Source organism: Lepisosteus oculatus, chromosome 5 (genome assembly GCF_040954835.1).
Source record: "Lepisosteus oculatus isolate fLepOcu1 chromosome 5, fLepOcu1.hap2, whole genome shotgun sequence".
NCBI classification, from domain to species: domain Eukaryota; kingdom Metazoa; phylum Chordata; class Actinopteri; order Semionotiformes; family Lepisosteidae; genus Lepisosteus; species Lepisosteus oculatus.
In genome coordinates this window covers 42,316,074-42,331,946 of record NC_090700.1, presented here as the reverse complement: position 1 = coordinate 42,331,946, position 15,873 = coordinate 42,316,074, and the positions used below count along the sequence as shown (strand labels likewise).

Sequence of the window (15,873 nt, the reverse complement as noted above, 5' to 3'; positions counted from 1 at the left end):
TAAATTATATTGACTATATTGTATCTCATTCTCTGTCTTAATACTGAAAATAAAGTAAACGTAGGGTTAAATCATTGCTTGTCCTATAAAACTTCATTATCCAGCTTTTTAAAATGTTGTCTGAATACTCCTTCAATGGCATTGCTAAGAATCATACAGGCACCGGAAACAGTAAGTTGAGTGTATGGAACACTGAAATAAATGCATGACAATAAGGAAAACAGATTATAGGAACATGAAAAAAAATGTTTTACCGACAAATTCAATTTTATTATGACCATTACTGTTCACAGGGTCAAGCCCTGTGAGTAACTCTCTGGTGACGTACCTTGCACTCGGACCTGGTTGGCCATACAGCCGGGGCAGGGCAGGAGGGTGAACTCCTCTGCCTGGTACATGGAGTAGTCCGTGCTGGCCACCACAATGGTGTCTCCTGCCTTCCAGGTTCTGCTGTCATCAGCCAGCTCCAGGATCGTGGTGTTGGAGTGGGTATCGATTGTTATAGATGCCTGGGGCTTCACTGCCATTAGAGTCAACACAAGAGAAAATGTTTCCAAGCAGTATTAATCAAACTGTACAAAAATAAAAGTCTGAGACTTTTTTTTATCCTTTTACTTCAAAGATGAATGCAGGTGTAGACAGAAAGCTAAAGTACTAAGGTTTAGCACTTTACACAAGACTTTAACACAAGATTTTATTTTTCTAAACAGCTGAAGAAGACAGTTTGTCTGAAATGACCTGAGACGCTTCATCATTTGAACCTCCTGTATATTTGTGACAACTTTGGGTGCTGGCCACCTCTCTAAGGCTCTTTTTGCTTGTCCTCTGGCAAGATGGATGTGACTGTACACTGCTGCTTTTAATATGGACGGTAATCCTGTATTTTCTTGTCTGATTAGCAGGGCTTTCTGGATATCTTAAACACCACCAGACTTCAGCCCTCAAAACAAAAAAGAAACTTTTGCTCCTTCTGCTGGAGCTCTACCAATGCTTTTCCTTATCTTAACCTGGAAGGCTAATCCAATTACCAATGTTTACATATCACACAAATCTTTTTTTTCTTTCAATAATTTAAGTCCATCAAGATTTTCTTCAAAAAATCCTTCCTTATGTGACCATCAAACTGTGCCAAACCAGCCTCAGTCTAATTTGGGATCAATGAAAAAGGCCCTTAGCTCAGCTTTGTCCTCCCTTTATACACCCTGAGCACAGGCATCCACACCTGTGCTCAATTAACTCAGGGCAAACATCTCGTTGGCCTCAGTAATGTGTGTCTAGAAGGGAAATTTGTTTTTTCTACTCCTTTCTGAATATCTATGCCTTTGCCCCATATGTTGAGACAACAATATATAAGCTTTTCAATCATATATTTGCACACTTCAAGCTACTGGATGCATTATTATGTCAATCTTGGTGTTAAGAACAACTATCGTTGTTCAATTCATTTTGTGAGCTTCAATTAACTTAAAGGCAAAATGTATTAAAAATTGTTACTAGCCAGTGGACCAGCAAACCCATATAATATCATATCATAAATGTTGCAGGTAGCTCAAGAGTAATACACCACATGTAAATGTATGTCAGGAAAAAAGCTTTTTCCACACTGATATCAAAGCAGCAAATCTCTCAACATATTAGTTGTGAAAGACAGCAGTATAGAATGTAAAAGCCATTTAATGGTTCTGTGATTCATGAACCAGAACAGTAACTGCTTTGTGCTGTTGGATCGGGAAACAATTTCGTTTCAGACCTATGCCACATTACATTTTCAAAACTGTAGTCATAAATTAGAAACCCAGTAACTGAATTGAAGGCAATATCCCTGAAAACTGATTAAACAGTATTATTAATCAGTATTTTACTAAACAGTATTTATTGGTGTGCACTTTGCCATACTAACTGTTTGAAAAAGTGTTTTGAACATTTTTAACTACCCACTACAAAACAACTGCTGGCCTGTGCTATATAAAGGGTTATTGCTATTTTAGGTGTTCATCTGAAAGATCCTTATTACATCTGGATATTGAAGACCCTCAAGGCACTCTTCCCAAGACTTGGGACTGCCAGCTCTGGCATCACGAAAGAATGCAGGCCAGTAAACTATGCAGTTATTTAAATGTGTTTATTTCCCAGAGTTTTCCCATTTTACAGCTGTGTATATTATTAGACACTTTGCTCATTTGTGATTCCTGCTGGTGGGTTACTTCAGGCTTTCTAGTTCTGGCTCAAGGGGAGAATGTGATAGACCATGGGTTTCCCTGAAGCAGTTGTTGCAGCTGGCTGAAGGACCAGCATGAAGGAAGTCACCCAATTAATTAACATGCTGGGTTTGAACTCATGACTACCTATATCACACCCATGGATCTTCTTCTTAGCCAAGGAGTCCAAGTCACGTTACATACTCTACCATATCATGTGACAACACTTTAATCCCAGAAAAACAACACACCAAGTCTTTAGGTCTTTGATTTTTCACTTTTGAAATTTAGTGTCAGATTACATTTAGTGCATTAAGTCACTATATTGGCAACACTTTTGATTTATCCTGTGATAAAGCCTACAACTTGGGAGCCAGAATTCCATACATACCAAGCTTTCCGCAGAGAAAGCGCACTTTGTAGTTGTTGCAGATCCCATTGGGCTGATCTTTATTAAGACACACAAATCCGTAATCCTTGTCAATCTTGTGGAAAACCTCATTTGTCAGATTGGAAGCGATTCCATCGTGAGTGGCTGCCTGAAGTGGAGAAAATGAACTCAGCGAAGTGCTGTCAGTCAAGCTGTTTTCTAGTCCCTGACACAACTCACGTGTCACACCAGGATTTCACAAAAAACTAATAAAGTTATCTTAATATGCAATGGGAATTCCTGCTGATGTTGATTGTTACTTTACAGTATTAAGGGAAAAATATTTAAAAGGTTTACATTTTCTGATTAATACTCTAACCTTATAATCATAATAGGGCAGCCTGAAGAAATTAATTCCACTATTACAAAATACTCTGGGGTTGCTTTGTTTAAAACATGAGCTGCTTCTTAATTGAAAACTATCATCTGGGGTACCTCAATATCCAGGGGGTTGGCGCAGATTTTGTCAGGGAAAGCATTTCGGAGGTCAGCCAGCTTTTCCCAGTCTCCAGAGCCCCTTTCATCATCACGGTCAAACCACTCTGTCCATTCAGATCCTGAGGGAGAGTCCAAGACACTTCAACAAAGGGGAAGATACAGCAAGGCTGCTGGAGGACAGGGCTCAACTCAGCACACAGCACAGAGCAGACCCTGCTCTCTAGATAGCTGTGATAAAACTATCACATGGCACAGTACCAACCCAGCATGCAGGAGATATTTGGAACTGTTGATTCCATGCTTGGCCTTTTTTGTTTTCAATTTCCAAAGATATTTTATTGGTTTACAATTTACTGAACAGCACAGTCAATGTACATCCAGTTCATTTTCACCTGCAGGGGATCTTTGTGTAACATCTTCCTTTACCACACATTACGGCCCTACACACACTTAATTGTTAAATTCAAATAAAAAAGAGAGCAGAGACGAGAGAAGCTTTGCATTACAACAGGCAGACCCTACAGTAGCTGGTCACTTGGCTGTCTGATCAAATTAAAGATTTAAGAAACATATTTATTTATGATTATTTGGATTGTTATTAATAATTATCTAGCAACAGGAAAAGGGGACCAAGCTTTTTAAAGTTTTTAAAAGTTGTCTTTAAAGTTGGCCGTAGAATGAAAAGAGGTAAGAGCTCAGGAATCATACTGGAATGTACTGGGTTCAAATCTTTGATGGGGCAGTGCTGTTGTTCCATTGAGCAACATAAATGTATAGAAACAAATATAATTTAGTATTTATAAAAAGCCTCCGCCAAACAAGTTAATAGTAATAAAATAAAAACAGTAATGAATTGTTCCTTTCACAAATTGCAAGGCGAATACTGCATCAGATTCTTTAAATTCTGCGATGGGGTCAGTCACCTAGAGGTCTCCTTGCTATGCTCTGAGTGGAACCTTCACGAAGTCCTGAGAATAACCGGTGATCAGAAAAATAACCCTCTGAAATTCATGCCTCACCTTGAATCCACTGGCTTGTTGCCGTGACAGTAAAGTGTTCTCCATATGCAGACTGGAAGACCTTTGATGTTTTGGCTTCCGATGAGGCTTTGGTTCCTGCAAAGGTTTCAGGAGGCAAAATGTCACATTCCAATAATACAGTAGCGTAAGCAGACTCCAGAAGTCGGATTTGTTCACATTATGAATAGGGAAAAGTGCCGAACCATTCACCTTGATAGGGGGCATGATCCTCGACAGATGAGGAGACGTCTCCCTTGACTGTAATAAAGCTCCAGGGGTACCTGAAGAACCAAAGAGGTAAATGTTTCTGTTACTGTTCCACTAGTCTGGTCAGACAATGAGATGAAAAGGAATGAATGGAAAACAACAAAGCAAAACAAATAAAAAAGGCTTAATGGAGTCAGCCGACATAGAATCGACAGGAATGATTTTCCTCAGTGATATTTAAACATGGCCAGTGTAAGCTTTATACATTGCAAAGTAGTATAGAAAAGTAAATATGGATACAAATCAGGTATTATATAAATATAAAGACAATGAACAAATCTGACAATTTTCAAAAGAAGAGACGACTTGTACTAACAAAATCATTTTTACTCCCTGTGTTCATATCAGCAATTTGGGATTCGCTAATCATATACTGAAAATCCAAAAATCTGTTTGTTGCTTTTTTACTTTTTCTGTTAAGGCAAACTACTACACTATCGGGTTCTCTCCTCTGTGCTTTTAAAACTTGGCAAGTCAGTGAGAACAGAAGGTAAACTGGAAAGCAGTTTTTTTCTGAAGCCGCTGTCTATGTCAAGGTTTCATGTGGAAACGTTTAGACAAGAGAGTTTGTAGGAAGCTGGAGTGAGCATTTCCCTGGGCCTATCCTGCTTTGGACTTCCTACATCCTCTTTCATTACACAGCAGCTGTGATACTGCTGCCAGGCCTTCTGTGTGCTGGTTATGCACCACTGCTGGGATTGAGCACTGTACACAGCATCTTAGATCTCCGACTACTAAGTGGACTTTTTAAGTGGGGAACTTTCTGTTGTCGTCAAACAAAAAGTGAGAACACTGCAAAGGAAAATGAAGATATAAGACTAGTTTAGAAAGGTTGGAACAAAACTGCATGTTTATGCTAATCTTTTGCGATTTTACTGTCTTTCGTGCAAAAATCACCTTGTATTTAAATAACAGTTGAACCATCACCTTGTATCACAACACCATCTATTTACAATCCTTGTATTCCTGAAAAGCAGTGCCGTTTCTGGACATTGTGTGCTAGAATACACTGCATATTTTTCCTAATGTGCTGTCATTATGATCCTCTATTTACCGTACTTACTGAGAGAAAACCACCCCTATGGCAAGAAAACAACACCAGACATGTTCCTGGTACCTGCACATCTTAGAAATCTATCCATGGGAAAGTGCAGAAGACTGTGCAAGGATCTCAACATCACATAAATCAAGCCTGAATGTGATGCATTGCAAATGCGGGTAGCTCAGTAGCACAGTGGTTAGCATTGCTGCTTCATCAGTCCTGGGTTCAAGTCCTGAGGTGGATTTTGTACGCTCTGCTTGAGTTTGTGTGAGTTTCTTCCAGGTTCTCCTGTTTCCTCCCCCAGTCCAAAGACATACTGGTGAGTTAATTGATTTATGTAAAATTAGCCTTGGTGTGTGTTTGTGTCTGTGTATGCCCTGCGATGGACTGGCCTTCCATCTAGTGTGTATCCTGTCTTGAGCCCATTAGGATGGGCTTTGGCTCCCAGTACTGAATAAGGAGGTTTAGAAAAAGGATGTATTGTGCAACATGCGGGTACAGCTTATGTTGAGCAACAACAACAGAACTATCACACACCGAAATCCGAGTTGATGGAATTGCCTGCTGCCTAGCTTTGCCAAACTCTTCTTGGCCAAGTCTTCGAGGTTATTGGAACCCTCATCGTTGACCACCATAGCCAAAATCATGCCATCTTCTACCAAGTCCACATACTGGGCCAGGCGTCGGCTTTCATCCTTGCTCTTGTAAGTATCAAACCTGAAATAGCAGGAGTTGAAAAGAAGAAGTGTGTAATGGTAGAAAAGAAAACAAAACAAACAGTTGATGACAATGTTCCAAAACTAAAACATGTGTTATATATTTGACTCTAAATCCAATAATATAAATGTGCGGCTACAGAACTTTGCCAGTTTGGATGAGCTATTTCTACTTTCTTACTGAAGTTCAGATTGAAATGTTTTTTTATGGTCTCCCAAGCACTGCACCAAAACATCCCACATGAAAATAGCAGAGAAAAACACCATCTTGCAAAAACATCCTGCACAAACGTCAAGAGAGAAGAACATGGAGCAGGGTTCACCTGTCAGAGTGCAACACCTCCCCAGTCTGAGGGTCGATGACATGTACAATAATGCCTCGGTTCCCCCAGCTCTTTTCAAATTGATAGCTGTCCTCATTCGTCTCTCCTGGGTGAAGGGTTTTGTTTAAAAATGTCCAAGCTATTTTCTTTTCCCCGTGAATCTCCAGCGTGCCTCCTGTGCCAACACCGATATACTTGCGACCGAAATAGCTGTGTTCAGCATCTACATCATCAGACCTGTGGAACACAGACAAGACAGCAGAGGGATGAATTAGATTATTCAATTTTGTCCCTTTGGCATTATACATACAGTTCTTCCTTTTCTTAACCGCATTTTGATATGCTTTTGCCAGATGTGGCATTTTGATACTCATCAGCTTGCAGATGTTGATGTCAATTTTAGCAGAAAGCACGCAATGAAAATATACCTTCCGTATAGGACTATGGTGAAGTTGCCTTTGTAGGGGCAGTCTGCACTGCCAATGTGAAGCTCCCCTTCATTTGCAATGAGAATATGTTTGGTTCGCAGAACGATTGGCTGCTTGGTGTCAGCCACCACAAGCTTTCCTGTAAAGCAAACAAACTCAGCCAATTAATATGCAAACACAAGTGATCAAACAGAGGAGCTCCATTTCTGAACAGCATTACAACAATACAGCTTCTGTGCAGTCGTGTCGTGCAGTACCTCCATCAGAGATCCGTATGGAGTGGACAGTGGCAGAGGAGCTGAGAAGAAGCTGCCTGCCATTTCCAATGAAGACACGGTGGGCTTCATTATGACCAGGATTCCACATCTGAAGTTCTGTATCTTCATGTGGACAAGCTGCAAGGCAATTTACTATAATTAACCACAGCATTTTATGAAAATCAATGGTATGTAGCACTATTAGACAAATAGACAGCTATAAAGCTACAAGTTGCAAAAAGCCTAATAAATGGACATTGTTGACAGAGCCTTAGTGGAGTTATAATTGTTCTTTTGGGTGGACAATTTGCTAATGACATGCAGTGAATTAAAGTGGCCACTGTACTTCATGACAGCCCTGCAGCCAGTCAGCATAATAACTATAATAACTGGGTGGATTCAGCACATGTGCCAGCACTTGAAAAACACACCCACGCACACAGACACAGTACAAAGTGTATATCGGACAGCCTTCCAGGCCCAACAGGACTTAATATTCTTATAAAAAACAGGTCAGAATACTAGATGGTTTTGCAGAAGAGGTATACAGGTAATTTAACTCTTTATGTCATTCTGAATGTTTCATCTTTCACACTTGGGACTTGAAGTTCACCATATCCCCAAGAGCCGCACTGTTCTGATTCCACAATAAAAAAAGGAAATGATGGACTTGGAAAAATATGCAAGCTACAGGCAAACTGAGGAGCTTGTTAACTTTTTCCTTAGCATCTGATGAAGGCTGGATGAAGTTCACAACATAAGTCATAAAGTCTGACTGATGGGTAACCCCTGAATGCTGTTTCTTATAAATAAATGAATTTTTCTGAATTTTTCAGAGGGATAAGAAAAGAAGGCTCAGACCGACATCATTAACAGCATTTTCACCAAGCCTTTTAGAATACACATGCAGATACTTTGTCGCCAAGTGACACAGAACACTCAAATTGATTTGCTCTGATATTGCAGATACAGTAGCCATTCAAATCGAATTCCAGTTTACATTTCAGTTCACATGCTAACATGTCATACATACTTAAAGTCTATTACAAACTTACACAAGCTGTAATATGAGATAGTTTGCACGGCTTCAGGATAAAAACTGATCCTGAAACCTTTGGGAATCAGCTTAATAGCAGTTGAAAAACACACCGATGCACACAGACACTTACATAATGTATATCTGAAAATATATTCAAAAAAGGAAGTCAGCATATCCATAGCATAAACCAGCTGGGAGACTCTGAGACAAATGTCAGGCAGGATGAGTCTCTTCACCAACAATGGCCTTTTTGGTGTACAGCATGGCAAAACATGGTAAATCACAGTTTAAGACACTGTCTTAATGTATTGAGACAACTTTTCAACCCACACTATGATGGAAAAAGGCAAGCACACGGTCAGTAATTGCCCAGTAGGGATCAAAATAGCCTGACTCATACCAACTAAAGAAATCCTCTGCCACAGAGATGCCTGTGCTAAAAAGAAACAAAACCAAAAGCCTTTCACATTTTTAAACTCCTTAAACCCTCCTCATTTTCCAAAATGTATTTCCAAGACCAGTAAATATTGAGGTTACCCCCAACGTAAAAGCAACTGACAATACTGTATTTAAAACATCAGAGAAATGCACACTGCCTAGCACCAACACATATCATAAGAATATCAGCGATTAAATGCTTGAGTTTCAATCCAGTGTGCGTGTTCATGGTTTTGAAAGTTGGATAATAGCAATGTTTGGAATTATGTGGAACAACCTTATGTTTTATGTTATTTCTGTTTGCAATTACTATAAAATGTATTCAGCAGAAAAGAAACAAACAAAACATAGATTGAGAAATACTGTATATAACTTTCATCTCTTAGTTCATCGGTGTCCAAGATCTGATTTTATTTACCAATGAAAACAATAAGAATAAGAAAAAAATATGCTAGACTATATTGCTGGAGCTCGCAGTCTGCCCAGTAACTCATACATTCAGAGTGTCTCTTCCCCCCTTTTCATTTCCTACGTGGCAACACAGTGACTTGTTTCAGTGCGGTGCACTTCTAAATGTTGTTGTTGCCTCTGCCTGAATGCTTTTTTGCAGAGCAGCTATGGTAGTTCTTTTCCAGATTGCAGGTATTTGCTTCATATATTCCTCTTAAATTGTTACAGCTTACTACAAAGGAGGAAACCAAATTAAAATGACTCTTAACGTAGACTGAGCTCAAACCAACGTTTGAGCCCACACTTTCTTTCTCAAGTGCACATGTGCTAAACATAGTTCTACTGTGTCTCATTCTGAAGATTAAAGGAATCAGAAGAAAAACAACTATTTCTTCTCCCTCACAGTCTTTAAGGTAACAGAGAGAATAACATTAAAATAAAAACATATTCTAATTTATACTATATTAGGCTGTATACAGGAAGAAAATTGTAAGTAAATGAAAAACAAATATAAATTACAGTTTGCGATAAAACAATTAAAAGCCGGTTAACTTTCTGAAAATCACAAAAACTGCATATTGTCATGCACTTACCAGCTTTATAACTGGGGATAAGTACTGCAAGAAGTATTGCGATGCACAGCCTCATTTTCACGCCGCCGAGTGTGATCTTGCACAGAAATGGAATTCAAGCTCTTGCATGTGTTTCAAGGCACCTGAAAGGGAAACAGTTTTGCTAAATGCAGATTGTGTTGTCTCTGGGAATTGTGTTAGATCATTAGGGAACAGTCAACATCCAGGTGTGCAACTCGACAGATTCTAATCGATGGACCAAAATAATCATCTGTTCATGGATCTTTTTGTGCTCATAATTATTTTACTCAGATTTTACACACACTCAACCATTCCAGTCATTCAATTCAAAGGCAACACTAAACATGTTTTTCTCATGTGAAGTTATGATTTAAACATTTACATTTTTAGGGAGAAATCTTCAAAGAGCTGAAGCAAAAGCATATTCTCCATATTTATTCTACGATCAAAGAATATCTCAGAGGAGAAAAAAAAGACATTTTAATAACACAAATACACATTTTCTGCTATGGTTAAATAAACCGTTATGTAACTGCTGAAGAAACTTGTTAATGTGTCAATGACATGGAGTAAAAATTGAATTGAAAAAGGAATTAGTAACAGGTTTATTCCTTGCTGAATAGAGAAGAAAGAAAACACAACGTTTCGGGTGTGGTGCCTTCTTCGGGTATGAGAAAGAATGATACTCTCACACCCGAAGAAGGCTCCACGGCTGAAACCTTGCGTTTTCTTTCTTCTCTTTTCAGCATGGAATAAACCTATTACTTATTCCTTTGCAGCCTATGCATGCTGACACAGATAACCACCTGAGCTACAAAAAGAAATTAAGTTAGTTTAACTAGAAAAATATTGATGTCTTTTAGGTTACAGACTCTAGAAAACCATCTACTTAATATTACAAATGTATAAACTGCAGCACAGCTGAATACTTGAGCTCTTATACGTAGTTACACGTGTATCCACCCAAAACAATTAAGGAAACCATGTTCTTTACACATATGATATTTGGCACTACAGTTTGAATCCTCTGGAGTGAAAGGCAGGAGATTCTGGGTTGTGATATTATGAGAGCCTATGATAGGGGGCAGCAGTGAGCAGGAGTGATCAGGGCTCTTGACTGGAGGATAATGGGATCAGATCTCAGGTAGGACAGTGCCTGGATTTGTGAGTTAAGCACTTAATCCAGACTTGTTCCTGTAAATACTCAGCTGTAAAATGGGTATTGTATTACAGTTCACTGCAAATAAGAATTTGTTTTCAACTGACTTATCTCATTAAAAGAAGGACTAAATAAAAAATGCTGACATGGCCCATTGAATCAATTAATCAAAACTCAAGTGGCTTCCAGAGATGTGATGGAGTTATGCTTTGCCCAAAATTAAATCCAGCCCAGCATCCACAGAGCTAAATCATTGACCCCAATACACTAATAAAGACTATACTTGTCAACCCCTTCACAGTCTCAAGACTAATACCAGCCGAATGAGCCCCAGGGCTATTCTAATATAACACTGATACACAAAAAGCTTAATTAGCTTGTGCTTTAAATAAAACCAGGCATGAACAGAATACCACGTGCTCCTTAGAGTGACATTCAATTTTTTAATATTAAAACAAGATCAGACATACTTACTACTGTACTTGCTACTTTAAAAATAGAATTAGTTTATACACTTACAGTAGGTGCAAGTAATCAGAAAATTACTTTTCACAAATAAAACTGAAAGAAGCAGACACAAATAAAATGAAACACAGTACATCACATCAGTTTAGAAAGAATATATTTATTTTTTTTTCAATACATACAGTTGTAATGATATAAGTGACGAAAAGAAAAGATGGAATGCCATTATCCACACAGGGGTGCCCCGGTGAGGCATTGCTGCAGTAATCCTTTCAGGAGTTTTTCATCTTTCCGGTACTCTCTGCCCTGGCCAGGGCACTTGTACTCCTTCAGCCTGAGAGGAACATAGTGCTGAATGGAGGCAGCTTCTTTTCCATTTGATCGATTTACTATTTTAATCCAAGATGGTTTAGATTGGCCTCTATAGCCCAACAAAGCAAAGCTTCCTGTAAAAGAAAAAGAAAAAGAAAAAAGAGATTTGAGTAGAGTTATACAGTAGCAGTTAATACTCAGTGACTGGCTGAGTAGTTAACCAGCTGCACTTCTCTTCCTCTGGACTAGGCCTGTGAATGGGTATCCTAGCTCTTAAGTCTAGCTGAACCATTTTGGAATACACTAAACAGAGGAAATTAACGGTGACGTTTTTCGTTAACACCAAATGATTGGGGCTAATTCAAATTCTGTTGGCTCACGGAAGGCAAAACCTCTTTGTATTTTAAATCCAGGTTTTCTAATTCTTCACTTCCTTTTCCTCCAGCATTTAATTAAGACGACAACTCAAGTGCACGTAAAACACTTGCTTGACCTGTTTCATTATTGCCGGATTTATTTTTCCTTCGGCTCAATGAGAAATGAATAGCCCAATCCTTTTTTACTAAACTGTATTCCTGAAACCAAGCTGAACACAGGCCTATTGGCACACAATTCTGCACAGTATTGTCTTTTAGCCAAAACTAAAAGAGCATATGAGAGGTAAGGCCAAAGTCTGTAGTGAAGATAGACAACTGTAAATGTCATTGTTTAATATTTTAAATTAGAATATCTAAATGAAAGAGGTTTTGCCTCTTTTAGGTCTGTGAAATCTGAATGACATGCGCCTTGATTCAGGCTGGACTCCACATACAGTACAATTTGAAAGGGTCTAATATACAGCTGGTTGAATCAATATTAAAAACCCATTAACTCCACTACTTGGTAGCACACAGAACAGTGCTCCAGCCTAGGTGACACCATCACATTCAAACAAGGAAAGTGAGCATGAAAGTGCTCTTACAACAGAAACACAATGGATTTCCAAAACTCTATTTTAAAGCTACAGTAGTTCCCCCTTAGTTCATTCATTCGGGCATTCATTCAGGAAGACCAAAGGCTCAACAGAAGGAGTTGGACTGAAGAGGGGTAATAAATCATTAATGAACAATGCTTGCACACTTGCATTTTCAAGCTCTTTTTCTTGTGGCCTTTTATTACAAAAAAGGCAGACATTTAAACACAGTAGCTGTTTCTCACAATATGCAGAGGAGCGTTTGCTCTTTTTTGCAAGCTGGTTTGTAAAAAAAACAAAGCATTTATTCACTTGCTGAGACCGAGTTGTGCCACTCCTATTTCAGAGAGAGTGCCGGTGGTTGCTCAGATCACAGTCAGGATATTCAGCCATAGACCTGCCTGAAAAAGATAGACCTTTCCTTTAACCATTACATCACCTTTCCTGTAGAGGCCGATAGGCTTTGAAGAGCCTAGCTTGATAAAGGCAGGAATCCCAGAGTCTCTGGGCAGATCCTTGATATCTCTGGAGCACACCAGAACTATTGACCTAACACAGGAAGACAAGCACAAAGTTACAAAAGACAATCTATATCAAACTCTCTAATATGCTGTCCCTCTGCGTTCTGCACCAAGTCAATTCAAAACACTGAATCAAGAGAATCAGTGGTACAGCAATAGATGCAAATCCATTGGGGAAAATTTAAATATTATTTCATGCAGATGTAGTTCTGTGAAATACATTAAGAACTATCAGAAGTCTTAAATCAAGAGCAAATACTATGCATGAAAGTCAAATTTGAGTTTGGAAGAAAAGCATTATATTTTTGGAAGGACAGAGATTTTTGAGCATGAAAAATTGAAAAGAAAGTTTCTATCTCAAGTTTTTTTGCTGCACTCTTAACAGTCCCAGTTGCACAAAAAGTAAGCTTTATGATCTCTGTGGGCCTGTTAGGCTTTAAGTGCTGCTGCTGCAACCTAATGCACCATTAAAACAGATGGCCATGGATAACAATAAAATAGAGTATCTCATTATTGCAATACACTGCGTGTTGTCTGACCTGTCTTTGACAGCAGAGATGATGTAAGAGTTAATAGCACTGGAAGCTTGAGATACAGTCAGAATTTCAAAGTGGCGCCTGCTTTTAATTTCTCCAGTGCATGCATCCACCACCACAAAAAGCAATCCTTGCTTTCTAAATAGGAAGACTTCATCATTCACCTAAAAGATAAAAAAGTAACTTGTTTACAGCTATAACATGGAATTTTGAATTAAGTAACTTACTTCAGAGACTTGAATATATGTTTTTTAATCTATTCCATGTCACACACTGAATGTAACCCAGAAACAATAGTTGTTGTTAACAGTGATGCCGTTTTGATTTTTTAGTTTAATCCTTTATTTAGCCAGATAAATCGACAGAGAACAAATTTTGATTTACAATGACGACCTGGTCAAGATTCAATTCTTCACGTCAGTTCAGGAAATTAATAGCAATAATTGTTGACGTGGCATCCTTAGACATCCACACAAACAACATGCTCAGGTCCCATAAAACCCATGTAATGAAATCTAATTGACTGCTATGGCACTGTAATATAACTAGGTCAAATTATTCATGTGCAATGCATTCTACCACATTAATGCACAGAATTCACTGGTCTTCCCTTGCTGCGCACCTCTCCTCTGTACTATAAAGAAGAATATGATTATTTTAGTGGCTGAGAGTTCAGAAATGTTTTAGAATGTTTAAAACTAGTTTTAGAACACATTTTGAAATTTGACATCAATGACTTGACAAGCTCTATATTGAAACACTGTCATCTTTTTGTTTCCACAATGAGCATTCTAATCCTTCTTAACATGTTTTCTACCAAGTACACATTTGCTCTGATAATGTCAATTAACTAACTCATCTAATGTACAGAAGGATTTTGAAATATTACCAAGAACTTTTCCACAGACAGTTCCAAATCTAGATCCTGTCCAAGTCTGGAGGCTTGTCTGGGTTAAAGCAGGGGATCTGAAGTGTAGACAGTGCACATGTCAGATTTGCTAGTCTAGCCTGTGTTGGAAAAACTCTTCTGTAAGCAGTGATGGTGTAACAAGAACTCTAAGCCAGGCAGATCATGTTACTTTCAGCTCTGTGTGTAGATTATTTTCCAGCTTCCGAGGAACGTAAGGTTCTACCCTCATTAAGCCCCCTTCAAGTAATGATATATTAAAAATTAATTAGAATAAGCAGATTATTATCTCCTGGTCTCATGGTCAGATACTTCATATAGCAGCAGATCATTAAACAGCTCTTTGCTCATATAAAAGGCATCCATAATGAACCTTGATCACTTACCTTAATGAAAGCAGACTTTAGCCCATTTACTATATTGGCTCTGCTGAGTGAGAGAACCTGCACCCTCACATATTCTCTGAAAGGCTCACTGGAGATGGCAACCTATGATCACACAGTTAAAACCAGGGAAATCAATGAAACAGAAGTGGAAACATAAAGAAGCTTCACTTGTCATCACAGGATACATTAGTTAGAAGAACAGACTATGAGTCCTTTCAGAATTCTGTGACTTTTTTTAAAAAAAGTAAAACTTTTCAAACCCCACTTTTTTTAACCATTCAGCTGAGATTTTCAATTATTCTGTGGCAAACTGTACAACTCATTTTTATTATTTCTACTAAAGTGGATGCTCTTAATACATTTACAACAGAAGTGGCTGAGATGTAGAGTTTTGCTCCATTTTGAAAAATGTATAAGCTCAAAATATTTTTAAAGATAAATAAAATGTCCCCAATGTAGAAAAAGGGATATGTTTCTTTAAAAATATCATTTTTAAATTTATTTCCCACACAGGCATGTACTTATTGAAGAACCCATTGTAAGTGCTATAACAATATAGGTCACAAAGGTTTCTAAACCTGGTTAATGATTACAAATATCTGAACCGAACACAAAAAACAGAGGCAGAAGATACTTTTCTTTCAAGTGTAAGAACTAAGTATGTATGTATCGTATCACATTAAAATTAAATACAACATTACCGAATGCTACCAGGCTCAATGTAACTATGATTGGTCTAAGACCGAAAAAAGAATAAAGTCAGTTTAATCATTTCTTGCCAGAAAAAACACTCTATTTCTGTTCACATAAAACATCAACAAATAAACAAACAAATAAAAATATCCAGCAATGTAATATACACAACATAGTGCTTGGAACACTAATAATCCTGAAAGTCTGTTTTGTATTGTATAATTCTGCAGAATTGCTCACTTTTTGAAGGTCTAAAATATAATGGCATTAGAGCAGTAGTAGTTTATTAAGTACTGTCATTGCA

At 38.2% G+C, this 15,873-nt stretch overlaps 2 protein-coding genes across 5 annotated transcripts in view; both read right to left on the bottom strand.

The window, feature by feature from the left end:
- LOC102687134 (cell migration inducing hyaluronidase 1) overlaps positions 1-15,873 on the bottom strand; it is a 75,815-nt gene that overhangs the window by 28,572 nt on the left and 31,370 nt on the right. Inside the window, exons 2-11 of the mRNA XM_006628624.3 lie at positions 9,639-9,760; positions 7,119-7,256; positions 6,862-7,000; positions 6,434-6,670; positions 5,932-6,111; positions 4,296-4,366; positions 4,086-4,181; positions 3,064-3,185; positions 2,590-2,737; positions 329-520 (exon numbers count right to left, since the gene is read on the bottom strand). Coding sequence (XP_006628687.2) covers positions 329-520; positions 2,590-2,737; positions 3,064-3,185; positions 4,086-4,181; positions 4,296-4,366; positions 5,932-6,111; positions 6,434-6,670; positions 6,862-7,000; positions 7,119-7,256; positions 9,639-9,693 — 1,378 coding nt within the window. The 5' untranslated portion in view covers positions 9,694-9,760. The remainder of the gene's footprint in view (positions 1-328; positions 521-2,589; positions 2,738-3,063; positions 3,186-4,085; positions 4,182-4,295; positions 4,367-5,931; positions 6,112-6,433; positions 6,671-6,861; positions 7,001-7,118; positions 7,257-9,638; positions 9,761-15,873) is intronic.
- Positions 11,409-15,873, bottom strand: part of LOC102694927 (inactive cell surface hyaluronidase CEMIP2-like) — a 50,105-nt gene continuing 45,640 nt past the window's right edge. For all 4 annotated transcript variants that reach the window (XM_015342919.2, XM_015342918.2, XM_015342920.2 and 1 more), the window contains 4 exons: positions 14,877-14,978; positions 13,587-13,747; positions 12,966-13,075; positions 11,409-11,708 (listed from right to left, as the gene is read on the bottom strand). In XM_015342919.2, coding sequence (XP_015198405.2) covers positions 11,488-11,708; positions 12,966-13,075; positions 13,587-13,747; positions 14,877-14,978 — 594 coding nt within the window. In that variant the 3' untranslated portion in view covers positions 11,409-11,487. The remainder of the gene's footprint in view (positions 11,709-12,965; positions 13,076-13,586; positions 13,748-14,876; positions 14,979-15,873) is intronic.